General features: G+C 46.1%; 1 protein-coding gene across 1 annotated transcript in view; it reads right to left on the bottom strand.

The window, feature by feature from the left end:
• Nucleotides 1–2,403: 2,403 nt before the first annotated feature.
• The window catches only part of BRWD3 (bromodomain and WD repeat domain containing 3), a gene marked incomplete in the record, with an annotated part of 101,270 nt that continues 90,364 nt past the window's right edge, over nucleotides 2,404–13,309 (bottom strand). Inside the window, 1 exon segment of the mRNA XM_073598049.1 lies at nucleotides 2,404–12,140. Within this exon segment, the coding sequence (XP_073454150.1) occupies nucleotides 11,365–12,140 (776 nt within the window).

Raw genomic sequence — 13,309 nt, forward strand, 5'->3', positions numbered from 1 at the left:
TCATCATGGGGGAGGGGAAGAGGACTCCAGTGACAACCTGTGAAGCTCTGGTGACCTCCATGTCCAAGAGGGTTAAGGCAGTGCTGGAAAATAATGGAGGCCACACAAAATATTGACACTTTGGGCCCAATTTGGAGATTTTCACTTAGGGGTGTACTGACTTTTGTTGCCAGCGGTTTAGACATTAATGGCTGTGTGTTGAGTTATTTTGAGGGGACAGTAAATTTACACTGTTATACAAGCTGTACACTCACTACTTTACATTGTAGACAAGTGTCATTTCTTCAGTGTTGTCACATGAAAAGATAGAAGAAAAGATTTACACAAATGTCACTGAGGGGGGAACTTATGTAGCACCCTCTACCAATAGGTAGGTGCTAGTAATAGGCTTTACTAGGAACTGTCAGCACAGGCAAATTTAGGCAGGCCTATGCTGCAAGCTAGGCATGCCTGTTTTGATCTGGGGTTGGGAGTGGTCAGAGTAGTAGTGGGTGTGACCACCTGTACTTTGGTTCTGAGGCACCTCCTCTGCTTCCAGGGAGAATATTCTGAAAGGGGGGCAGGCCCTGACCAATCCCCAATTGTATTGGCAGGGGGCGGGCCTCCTATATAAGCTGAGGTAACATGCTACTGGGGGGAGATGTTGGCTGAGTGAAGTGGAGGATGGAATATTAGGCAGCAGCAGGAGGGCACCCCCATCTGGGGGGGGGGTGCGCCGATCGCAGGAGGAGGCCCAGGGAAAGCTGTGAAGGAACTTTGCCTCCACAGGTCATTGGCAACGTCTTTATCATCACATGGTCGGTGATAAAGAACTCCTGGAGCAGAGGGGCAGGTGAAGCTGTCGGAACGTATGGGCCGGTCAAGTTCTCCATCAAGGACTCAGGGCAGTGGAAGGTCGGTGAGTGTTACCACAGAGGAGGGCTGGATGTGCCAGGAAGTCTGTGAGGGAACTTCACTTCTACACGGTCATTAGCAGAGTCTTCATCATTTGCACCAGTGGTTCTCAACTCCAGTCCTCAGGACACACTAACAGGCCAGAATTTAAGTATTACCTTGGGAAGATGCAGACTAAAATACGGCAATCACTGAGCAGCAAATGATATCACCTGTCATGTATTTGAGTTATCTTGCAAACATGGCCTGTTAGTGGGTCCCGAGGACAGGAGTTGAGAACCGCTGAATTACACGGTCAATGATTAAGAGTCCTGGATCAGAGGAAAGACTGTGGGGATATGAGTCAAATCGATGTGGCCTGAGGGAACAGGATTTGCAAGCTGGGCTGGCTGGGAACAGTAGTCCATCATCCAAGACAAATATGCTTTTAAACTACGAGGCCTCCGGGGAGAGGTGCTGCAGGCCTCTGGCCTAGTAGGCGCGAGCAACCAGAGCCTGATTAGGGACTTATTCAGAATGGGTCCTTCTTGCTCATAGAAGATGTGACATTACTTCACTTCAAGATAAGTTTTGTACAGGGGGAAAGACGTTCTGGGACCATCACTCTGACACGGTGAAGAGTGATGTCCTCATTCTCTACACAGCAATGGATGGGGAAGTCTTGGGAACAATAGTCTGCTGGAGTTAAGCAGAGGAGGAGCAACAGTCTGCATGGTGATGTAGGAGGAAGATCTCTTCTGGCTCTAACCATGTGTCAATGTGAGTAATCTTTAAAATCTGATGCCAATTAAACTATCCGATGGGCATCCCATATACCCTTTTCCCCCACCAAGTTGTACCCCCCAATAAACAAAACCAGCAAAAGACCGTTCATTGTCTCTGTAAGTGATGTATGAAGTCTGGCAATTGGTGGATTGTCGGTTACTAGTGGCAACTACACCGCTACACTTACTTTTGTGAGACGCTGTATATGTGGATTAGCAGTGGGGGGGGGGGGGGGGAGATTTCTCCAGCAGCCCCTCCCAAAGACGGTCTACTATTGGAACGTTACATACACCTGTGTGTCATGCTATTGGTGGAGGTAAAGTTTACCCCGCCCTGTGGCATTATTCAAAGAAGGGGTGATTGTCCCCTGAGCGTATCTCTCTGTGTGCCTGTCTTCAAATAAACAGTTCTTATTCTGGTTCACTCCAAAACTGGTACTGCTTAGTTGTTGGGGTAACTTAGCCGGATCCAATGGTCTCGTGTTCCAGAAGTTGAAGAAGCAGCTTCTTGGCAGAGATACCCCAGTTAGGGTGTCCGGATTCCGTCACAGACACACAGAAAAGGGCCATCACCAAGTACACTAGCAAAAAATGGTGGGGTGGGCGTTCCCAGCAAAGCTTTTGCCACTGTCCAATCAGAAGTCTCGGCATAAAACCCATGGTCTATGAATAAAGTCCTGTGTTCTGTACTGTAAGATTAAGATCAAATTTCTGGTAGTAAAAAAAAAAAAAACTCATTATAGAATTGATGGTTTTGAAATCTTTAATTTAAAAAAAGAACACAAATAAATACACAATCTTTAACAAAAAAAAATGTAAAAATGGATTTCTGTGAAACAAAAACGAATGATAATAAAAGTTTTGCTGACCAAACACAGTTCATGGAGAGGAGAGTCCAGTTCATCTCACATGGCCGTCACAATACGGGAACGAAGATCGGCCAGAAATGGGATCTCAAAGCAATTCATTCACAAAATGGAGAAAGAATTTGGCCCAATAAAAGTGATTTCAGAAGTGCACAAAGTATCTCAGTAGTTTTTTCTGTGTTAATTTGTTGTGATTGAATAAAGATCGGGCAGGAAGCCGGAATTTCCTTGTAAAAACAAATTTCTTTGTAACCCAACAGATCAAATTTCCTCAAATCTACGTGAAATCATGAAGACCCCAAAGATGATCTTTGTTCTATATTAGTGCCGATAACATTATTATTATTTTTTTTTTTTTTTTTTTAACAGTTCACCGTCTTTTTAAGGTGAACAACCTCACCACAATCTACGCCAATTTATTTATAACTTCCTCCCCGAACTTTCCACCCAGAAATCTTCTAACCTCCCCGATATCGATGGATGAGAGCTGGGCCAACACTTTGTGCAAAGAAAATTAAAAATACAGTTTACGCTTTTCAAGAATTTACTTCTCAAACACTTTTACCGATAAAAATCCATTATTTTTTTACCTCTTATTTAAAGACAAGTTCATAGTTTAAAAAAAAACAAAATGAAAATACAGAAACTCAAATATAGCACGATGAATCTAGAAAAAAAATACTTTACAAATGTACAATTTTTCTTCTTTACAATACAAAAAAACTACAACTCGTTGCATATAAATACTACATTTGGTTTGCCATTCTAACATGGCAATAGGAAAAAAAAAAAAATCCCTGAATTATTTGGAGAGACCTGAGACAGCGGCGTACAGCAGAGAGTCATCAGAACTTAATGCAGAAGTCCAACCCATATGGTGAAGCCATTTAATGCTTTGTGAGTAAAATGTATCCAATACGAGAACAAAGTAAAATGCTGGATAAAAGTTTTCGAGCACCAGAGCGTTGTGATTACAAAAAAAAATGAAAAGTTATTCATTCACCAGGAGAAGAACCAGACTAAACCAAAAAACAACCACCAAATTCACCGCCCTAAAAACTAATAACACGAGTGACTTTATAGGAGGACGATATTATGATCAACTCAATATCCACAGTCCATAGTGCCTACAAGATTTATATTATAAAGAAAAAAAATTTGCTACTCACTGTAAAATCTCTTTCTCCAAGTTCATTGAAGGACAATGGCAAGAATCTTGAGTGTAGGGTGCGATTGCTCTAGTCCCTGGCCCCCCAAGATGTTCTAGGGGTTCTACTCCGATCATTTTTTGGTACGGAAGAAGGAAAGGTGGACCGATTTTGGATCTGAAGACTCTCAAAGTTGAGAACCTCAAGATCTGGATGAGAGCCTTCAGGTCCAAAAGAGAGCCTTCAGGTCCAGAAGAGAGCCTTCAGGTCCAAAAGAGAGCCTTCAGGTCCAGAAGAGAGCCTTCAGGTCCAGAAGAGAGCCTTCAGGTCCAGAAGAGAGCCTTCAGGTCCAGAAGAGAGCCTTCAGGTCCAGATGGGACTCGAGATGGAATCTGTCCGGCTCTGTAGTGGCCTCTCTTCATCTGGGGGATTTCTTGGCTTCCATAGACATCAATGATGCATACCTGCATGTCTCCATCTGTGCAAGGCACAAATGCGTTGTGTGCGCTTCATGATAGAGGAGGATTACTACCAATTGATTGCCCTTAATTTTGGTAAACGAAAAAAAGGCCAGACCAGACTGGGACAGCCCAAAAGGGAAGGGTGATGATTTGGTAGTGATGCTCCTCCATCGTGAAGCATAAAAAGCATTAGTGCCTCGCACAGATAGGGATGTGCAGGTACGCATCCTTGATGTCTATGGAGGCCAGGAAATCCCCCAGATGGAGAGAGGCCACCACAGAGCGGACATATTCCATCTTGAATCTCATCTGGACCTATAGGCTCTCATCTGGACCTCAAAACTCTCAAGTTGAGTGTTCTGAGGTCCAGAATCGGTTTAAACCCCTTCCTTCTTTGGTAACATAACATGATTAGAGTAGAAACCCTACAACCTCTTGGGGCTACGGACCGGAACAATCACGCCCTATGCTCAAGATTCTTCCTGGGCTGTGTCTATGGAGGCCAGGAAATCCTCAGATGAAGAGAGGCCACTACGGAGCGAACGGATTCCATCTTGAATTTTTGTACCTTCACAAGAGTTGAGAGCCTTGAGGTCCAGAATTGGTTGAACCTCTTCCTTCTTCGGCACCATAAACAGATTGGAGTAGGAACCCTTGAATCTTATGTGGCCAGGGACCGGAGAAATCGCACCCTACGCTCAGGATTCTCGCCGGCGTGTGACCTTCAATGGACTTGGAAGAATTTCAATTGCAAGTAAAATTTAAATGGAATATCCAGTCAAAGCTTTATTTTTCAGTTATGGAGAGAGCAGGGGAGGGAGCGAGGGAAAATCGCAGGGACAGAGGCAGCAATAAAAACACTGTTGGGGCCTCCCCCTTCCTCTACTCCGGATAAAAAAAAATATATATATTTGTCTCTGTTTAGGTTGGAATTGTTCCCACTTCCTGTCTGACAAAATGGTCACCGTAACAGGAAGTGAGGGGGATTCGCTCTAATAGAGCCCTGGATCGCAGGAAAAAAACCATACGCGGGTTTTATTCCAAAAATAATAAAGCTTTGCCTGGACATTCCGGACAATTCTTCATTTTTCAGTCTATGTAATTCCGAATATTACAGAAAACAGGGGATGTGAACTCTGCTGGCATAGACAGTTTAAGACTATCTTATAAATGACCCCCATTATTGTAACCATTATCCCCCTTATTAATCAGCTGATTACTGGGTTCTGTTTGTGGAGTACAAATAAAAAAAAAGGAAACAGCCAAATTCCAGGCAGATGAAGGTTGACAGACTCCACAGGTAAGTAGTTGGGTGGATAATAAATATATTAATGGCTAGAAGATCCATGGGGAGTTCTGGTAATGGGGCTGTAAACATGTTTTTCTGGGTGAATATTGCTTTTCTCTGCTTATTATCGAGGAGGTGATGGGGGAGGGGGGGCTCATGGATTGGTCAGGAGTGCAAAGTGAAAAGGAATCCCCTCCCCCGTACAGTAGGGGGCGCTGGAACCAAGCAGTACACCACTGAGTGCCAATAAGACAGGGGCCACTGGAGGCACACAGTAATACTTAGTGCCTATGCAGCAGGGACCACTGAGTGCCCTACAGCAGGGGGCGCAAGAATCACACAGTTTTATTGTATGTCCATCCAGCAGGGGGCGCTGTGATCACACTTTCATTGTGTGTCCATCCAGCAGGGGGCGCTGTGATCACACTTTCATTGTGTGTCCCTACAGCAGGGGGCGCAAGAATCACACAGTGCCACTGAAAACTATATTTCTACTTATTACCCCCCTCCCCCAACTGTGAATCCAGTGACCCCCCGGCCCGGCAGTGTCTGGCCTGATGAAGCAATGTTCTCTTATTTTAGGTGGGGCTCAGATTGCAGCTATAAAAAAAAAAAAAAAAGATACAGCCAATCCAATAAGGGCGTCATTTGGAGATTTAACCCCAAAATTCATTCACTTCGGGTGAACAGGCTAAATCACCGATTGGCTTCTTGCACCTTGTGAGGAGATACCCCTCCAGTGCTCCTGGCTCTGCCAAGGATTCTCACTCCTCCTGTTGTAAAATACAACCAGAAAAGGATCCCCGGTAACGGGAGGAAGGAGTTGGAAATGGCAGAGAGGTGTGAGGGGGATTCAAAATTCTAACAACCAACCAAAACTGAAATAAACTCTGGATGGACGAAGTTCTACAAGGAGGCCGATGGCACACACAGGAAATCCTGTCCGCCATTTCCATCTATAAACAAGAAACTGAACCTTGTAGTTGCCCAGTCGGAGGGATAAACCGGGACACTCGCCGTTATTCCCTACACGGTTATCGGCGGAGTCCAACGTGTGACCAGAAACATTCCGAGTACCACACAAGACATAGAATCCATCCCCACCCAATGAGACTCGGCATGGTTCATAGTGGAGGCCTATCGGCCGTATATCACAGTATCTGTACATTATTGCTTCTGTCAGAGGACGATGTGCAGTAACCAGCTTCCATCGGGGCTTATTTACGTCTACCCACCAATAAACCCCCCCCGCGCTTGGGTTTGTTCGAAGTCCTTCCAATTTACAACTTTGACGCAAAAAGTGTGAATAAAGTGGAGAGAAGTACGAATCAGTAAAAAGTGAAAAGAGAAAACTAATAAGCTGTGCAGAGAAAAAAAAAAAAGGACCAAAATGATTCCACCACTCCCAGCCCGCCAATCGATGAGGCCGGTCAGTGACCATGACAACCGGTCCTGGTTCCAGGGCTTTGTCTAAAGACGATCTTTTTCTAAGGAGGACTAAGTGGACCAACCACAGATTCTGATCTTTAATAGTCTAGGCTGTAAGAGGGTGGTCATGCCCTTACCACTCTTCCAAATCCCCCCCGTCACCCACACGCCCACCAATCTGCCAAACACTCAAACCACCCCCCACACTTAACACTCTGCCAGATACACTACCCCTACAAATACCCAACTCACCCCCCCTTCACCAATCTGCCAAATGCCCAACCCAACCCATATCTCAACACCCTGCCAGATACCTGCTTTTACTACTCTTCCAGATACCCAACTCAACTCCCCTCCCTTCACCAAATCAGCCAAATGCCCAACCCCAAACTACGCCCACTCTCTCAACACTCTGCTGGATACGTGCTCTTACCACTCTTCCAGATTACCCAACTCACCCCCCCCCCCCCCTTCATTCACCAATCTGCCAAATGCACAACCCCAAACAATCCCCCCTTCTCAACACTCTGCCAGATACCAGTTCTTACCACTTTTCCAGATATCCAACCTGAGTGTCAGTGCTGGAATTGGTTGTAGGACTTGTAATTTATAGGAAACTTGCAGAGACTTAGGAGGCACAAGAATCAGCTTCCAACATGTGAACAGCAACAAGAGAAGATGCAGCAATGTCTGAGAGCCCTTAAAAAAAAATACCAAATCCGTAAATCTGGGTCCAATGGCAAAAAAACAAGCCATACACTCAGCAGATTTCAGCAAATTCCAATCAAATTATGGTTCACGGCAACTGACCACCAAAAACATTTTTCAGCGGCATTGGAAAAAGAAATGTTGGTAAGTTACTTTGATCCGTTTGATAATTTTAGCAACTGGAAACCCAAATTGCATGAAAAATGCTGGGCATGGCTAGTGGCAGGAAGGGAAATATGGGCAAAGTGTTCAATCGTAACAGAAGTCTATGTACATGTAAACATCAGAAAAATCTCTTCTTTATTTATCTGTGCTAAAAGTTGGGTTGGTTTTAAAAACACAGAACAACGGAGAATTTGCAGGTCTTATTGAAGTTCATTTTGCTGGAATGCCAACGCACTTCAAAGGAATGTAACACGAGCGTGGGCTGCTCTATATGGAGGGCAGCAAAGTCATATAAAAGCATTGTTTATATGGAAGAAAAGACGGCAGCGAAGTGACCAAAGGTGCACAGGAGGCTCGTGGTTGGAAATGCTTCAGGAAGCCCTTTCAAGTCAAACAATCAATAAAAGATTGTTAATAAGCACCATATGTTGGAGAAAAGCCTCTAGTACTGGAGGCACCGAGCCTTCTCCTGGCAGATGTACTTCAACATCTATTGAGCAGCAGGAAAAGACAATTCAATCCAAGCAACGTATTGCAAGAGAATTGCTATGTGCAAACACAGACTTGTTGGGGGACCTTCCAAGGGTCACACAAGAACAAGGCTCCAATTAACTCTGGCCTGTCTGGAACGTTCTGACAATCCCACATTAGTGAGCCATCAAAAAACAAAGGTCTGTCCGGGAACTATGTGAGGGTTTCCACAAGGATGGGCCACCAACTAACTCTGGCCTGTCTGGAAACCTTCTGAAAGTCCCATAAGACTGAGCTGTCAATAAACTTTAGCCTGTACAAGAACCTTCTGAAACCCCAGAAGAATGACGCACCAACCTGTCTGGGAATCTTCTGAAAGTCCCACAAGACTAAGCCACCAATAAACTAAGGACTGTCCTGGAACTATCTGAGGCTTTCCACAAGACTGGCTCACCAACTAACTGACTTGTCTGGGAGCCTTGGGAGCCTTCTGAAAGTCCAATAAGACCGAGCCTCCAAGAAACTCCAGCCTTTCTTTCTGGGGGTCCCACGAGAGTTAGCTGCCAATAAACTAAGGCCTGTCCTGGAACTATCAAAGGGTTTCATACAAGAGTAGCTCACCAATTAGCTCTGGCCTGTCCAGGAACCTTTTGAAAGTTCCATAAGACTGAGCCCTCCAATAACCTTTAGCCTGTCCAGAAACTTTCTGAAGGTCCCACAAGAGTGGCTCCCCATTTAGCTCTGGCATGTCCGGGAACCTTCTGAAAGACCTATAAATCTGAGCCTACAATAAACCTCAGCCTGTCCAGGAACTTTAAGGGTCCCACAAGAGTGAGCCACCAATAACTCTGGTCTGTCTGAATACCTTCTGAAAGTCCTCCAAGAGTGAGCCACCAAAAAACTATGGCCTGTCGAAGAACCTTCTGAAGGTCCCCACAAAAGCAAGACGCCGACAATCGCCAGACTAACTAGGAATTTTCCCAAGGGTCCCTACAAGACTGACCTGCCAATAAATCTCAGCTTGCCAGGAACTTTGTGAGGGCTCCCCAAGAGTGTGGCAACATTAACTCCAGCCTGTCCAGGAACTTTCTGAAAGTGCCACAAGAGCACCAATAAAGCCTCCAATAAACTCCAACCTGTCTGGGAATCTTCCGAAGACCTTACAACAGTGAGACACGAATAAACTAAGGTCTGTTCTGGAACTAACTGGGGGTTCCCACAAGAGTGGCTCACCAACTCTGCCCTGTCTGGGAACCTTCTGAAAGTCCCATAAGACTGAGCCTCCTATAAACTCCAGCCTGTCCGGGAACTTTCTGAGGGTCCCACAGGAGCAAGCCGCCAAAAAAACTTCAACCTGTCTGGAAACTGAGGGTCCAAAAAAAGAGCAAGCCATCAATAAACTCCGGCCTGTCCCAAAAGAGCAGGCCGCCAATAAACTCCTGCGTACATATTTACAGAGGATCGACCAATTATACTCCGAACCCGGAGAGACGAGTTACAAAGCTGCATCATCTGTACATATAGAATCTATTAAAGCCTCTGAGAAGAGCACCAGGCTTTTTTTGTTCTATGAATATCCCTGCTAAGAGGACAATATACAGAACTGGTAAATAAAATTAAAAAAAAAAAGTACAATAAATAATGATGTGACTAAACAAATCTCACACTACGTCCTTCACAAGCATCTCCAGAGTGCAAACACAGAGGTAAACCCAGTGCAGTGCATTGCATGTGATCCTAATATAGAAGGTACAAAGCCACCGACATGCCAGATAAAGGCGTATCATTTAGACCCCTTTTACACTGAGGCGCTATAGAGCTAAAAATAGCGCCTGCAAAGCGTCCCTCCCGTCACTCTGAGTGCTTTCACGCTGGAGCGCTGCGCTGGCAGGACGCTCAAAAAAGTCCTGGAAGCAGCTTCTTTGAGGTGCTGTAGGAGGGGTGTATACACCGCCCCTAAAGTGCCCCTGCCCATTGAAATCAATGGGCAGCACCACGCCGAATCGCCGCCAAAGTGCCACTGCAGCAGTGCTTTGCAGCAAACCCTTTTTCGGCAGCTAGCAAGGGTTAAAAGTGCCCCAATAGCGGCCGAAAAGTGCAGCTAAAATGACGGTAAAGCAACTCTGAAAATAGCGGCGCTTTACCGCCGATGCCCGGGCTGGCTCGGGTAAGAGTGCCCTTATTGTGAAGTCAGGCCAACATTTCAGGGCCTCGAGGGTCACTTCCTCAGGGTGTCACTATGTTGTCTTGAGGACATGACCCTGTTGCCCTTCTTTTGGTCTTTAGAATGAATGCCAGTGACTTTGTATCTTCTCCTCTGGTTCTGCCATGGCACCATCCCGCTGGAGAGCACCCAATAACCGAAGGACCAAGTAACTGTCAGGAGTGCAGCTTCATCTATGGACCCGGATATCGGACATGCTTCCGGCAGAAAGGGCGCACACGCAGAACGTTCAGGAACATGCTCACCGCCCCGTGTCCACCAACACTTCCGAGGTAGTTAGAGGCCGCAACTTAAAATGGCTGTGAACTGGATTGGCAGATTCTGTTCGAGTATGAGGAACGCTCGGGGGAGGCGGAACGATTAACAAAAGGCACAAATACTATTACTGCTAAAGACGACAGGAGAGAGAGACATGAATGGAATCCCACAGCTGCCATAACACCACGCGGAACAAAGCAGCGGGAAAAAGTAACATTTGGCATCCGAGGTTCGGCGTCACGGAGATCCCCCAAGATTTAGAAAGTGTAAACACATTTTACAGCTGCCATCAGGGTTGGTATCTTGTGCAAAAAAATATCATTCTCTGTACTCGAAGCGTCACAAAACCGTATAAAATCTCTATAAAAAGGTGCTTAACTCTATATTACACACACAAAAGCTATCACCATTAAAAAAAAAGGTGTCCATATCACTGGTATGGAAAGCGGCACCTTATACCATAGTGTTGTGGCTGCGGAGTCCGGGGACCCCCTATAAATAAGGCTTCCCCCTCAAAAATGCAACTGGATAATACTTTAAGCGATTGCATCGAAAAAAAAAATTAAAAAGGAAAAAGAAGCACCACCGTAAAGAGCAGAAATGTCCTAAGAAGGTCCACCGAGGAATTTGTTCCGGTGAAATCCCTGCAGCTGATAGACCCTTTAAATAATTAATGGCGGCACGTGGCGTCACCCGTTCCATCCCATCAGATGGCTGACTCTGGCCTTCTCTGTCATCTTCCGCACGCGCCCCGACCTGGACGTACCGAGGTTCAACGGATCATCGAACTGCAGCAGAACCTCGTGGTCAATGTCGGAGTCATCGTCGTTGTACAGCACAGTCCTCCGGCCTTGGTTCCTGGTGTTTATACGGCGCTTTTTTCTTTCCCGCTCTACAAAATCGCTTTCTCCGCCGTCGTCTGCCTCGTCCTCGTCACCAGTGTCCTCGTCGGACATCTTTACCGCTGGGCTCTGCGGGGTTTTGCTCATGCCTCGTCCCCGGCCTCTGCCTCGTCCTTTCTTGGCCTCTACCCCTCGTAAACTGTAACCTTTAGCCCGGCCCCTACCCCGCCCCCTTCCACGTCCTCGCCCTTTCCTTTTGGGACTCTTGTCGCCGGTGGTGTCTGGAAGTTTGCGCTTAAGTTTTGTACGCGCCACTTTGGTGTAATCATGATCGCCGTCTACGTAGTCCTGGTCAGATTTAGTGGAGGACTCGGAGTCAGAACTGCAGTCAGACTCACTCTTAGAACTTGAGCTGGACTCCGAGTCTCCTACTGAAGGGGGGTGGGGGGGTGTGTTTGCATCTTTGTCCTTCTCAGCTTTATCATCATCATCCTCATCCTCCTCCTGCATCTTCTCTTGTGGTTCTGCCACGGTTTCATCATCTGAGGAACTCAGGACTCTTCTTCTGGCTTTTGGGGTGTCTCCTCCATTCCCGTTCACAAGAGGACCATTGGTGTGTTCCACTGCGAGACAAAGAAATTCTCGGGTTAAATCCAGAAGACAAAACAGAACTTCATACAAATACCAGAAATGTGAGAGGGAAGGGGATCAATTCATGCAATCCGAAATCTTTTACCTGTATAAGGAGGGCTCTGCGTCACACTCCCACCCCCTTTGGATCATCTTAGGAACATAGTTGGTAAGGGTGAAAAAAAAACCCAGTCCATCCAGTTAAATCTGTGAGTGTTTATATCACTACCAGTTTCCATATCCCTGTACATTGTGTTCACTCCCTGCTGACACCACCAACTGTGGAAGGGAGTTCTACATCCTTACCGCTCTAACATTTAAGAGTCCCTTACGTAGTTTATGATTGAACCACCTCTCGTACAAATTCATTGAGTGGCCATGTGTCTTCTTCTTTTGTAGTTGTTCCTTATAACTGAGGTCCTTCAGTCCCCTTATCACCACTAACGATGCCCCCTCGTTAATTATCTCCTCCCTATAGACCCAACCAAGAACCTATCATCCCTGTAGACCCAAGTGCCTTTCCTCTCCACAAGCCCAATTGAATACCTCCTATCCTCAAAGTCCAACTAAGAACCTCCCCACAGGCCAAAGCAAGCATCTCCTCTGCTCAAAGGCCCAGATAAGTACTTCCCTTCTTCACAGGCCAAATGAAGTACCTTCCCCCACCTTAGGCCCAACTAAGTACTTCCCCTTTCTGTAGGCCCAACTAAGTACTTCCCCTTTCTGTAGGCCCAACTAAGTACTTCCCTTTTCACAAGCCCAACTGGTTACCTGACCTCCTTAAAAAGGTCAAACTAAAAACCTCCCTTCAACATGGACGCAACCAAGTACCTCTCCTCCTCACAGGCCCAGATAAGTACCCCCTCAAATCTTAGAACCGCCCTTTTCCATGGGCTCTCCTCCTCAAAAGGTCCAACTAAGAACTTCCTGGCCCCATAGGCCCAATTAAGTACTTTTTTTTCTAACATGCCCAACTTTGAACACTCCACCTTCAAAAGGTCAAACTAAGCCCCCCTTCCAGACATAAACCTAAGTACCTCCCCTCGTCCACAGGCCCAAATAAGTAACCCCCACCCAAAAAAGGTTTATTTAAGAATCTCCCCTCCCCATGGGATCTACAAAGTTCCACCCCTCCTCAAAAGTCCAGCTAAGAACCTCCTGT

This window comes from Aquarana catesbeiana, linkage group LG09 (assembly GCF_042186555.1).
Source record: "Aquarana catesbeiana isolate 2022-GZ linkage group LG09, ASM4218655v1, whole genome shotgun sequence".
Taxonomy (NCBI): Eukaryota; Metazoa; Chordata; class Amphibia; order Anura; family Ranidae; genus Aquarana; species Aquarana catesbeiana.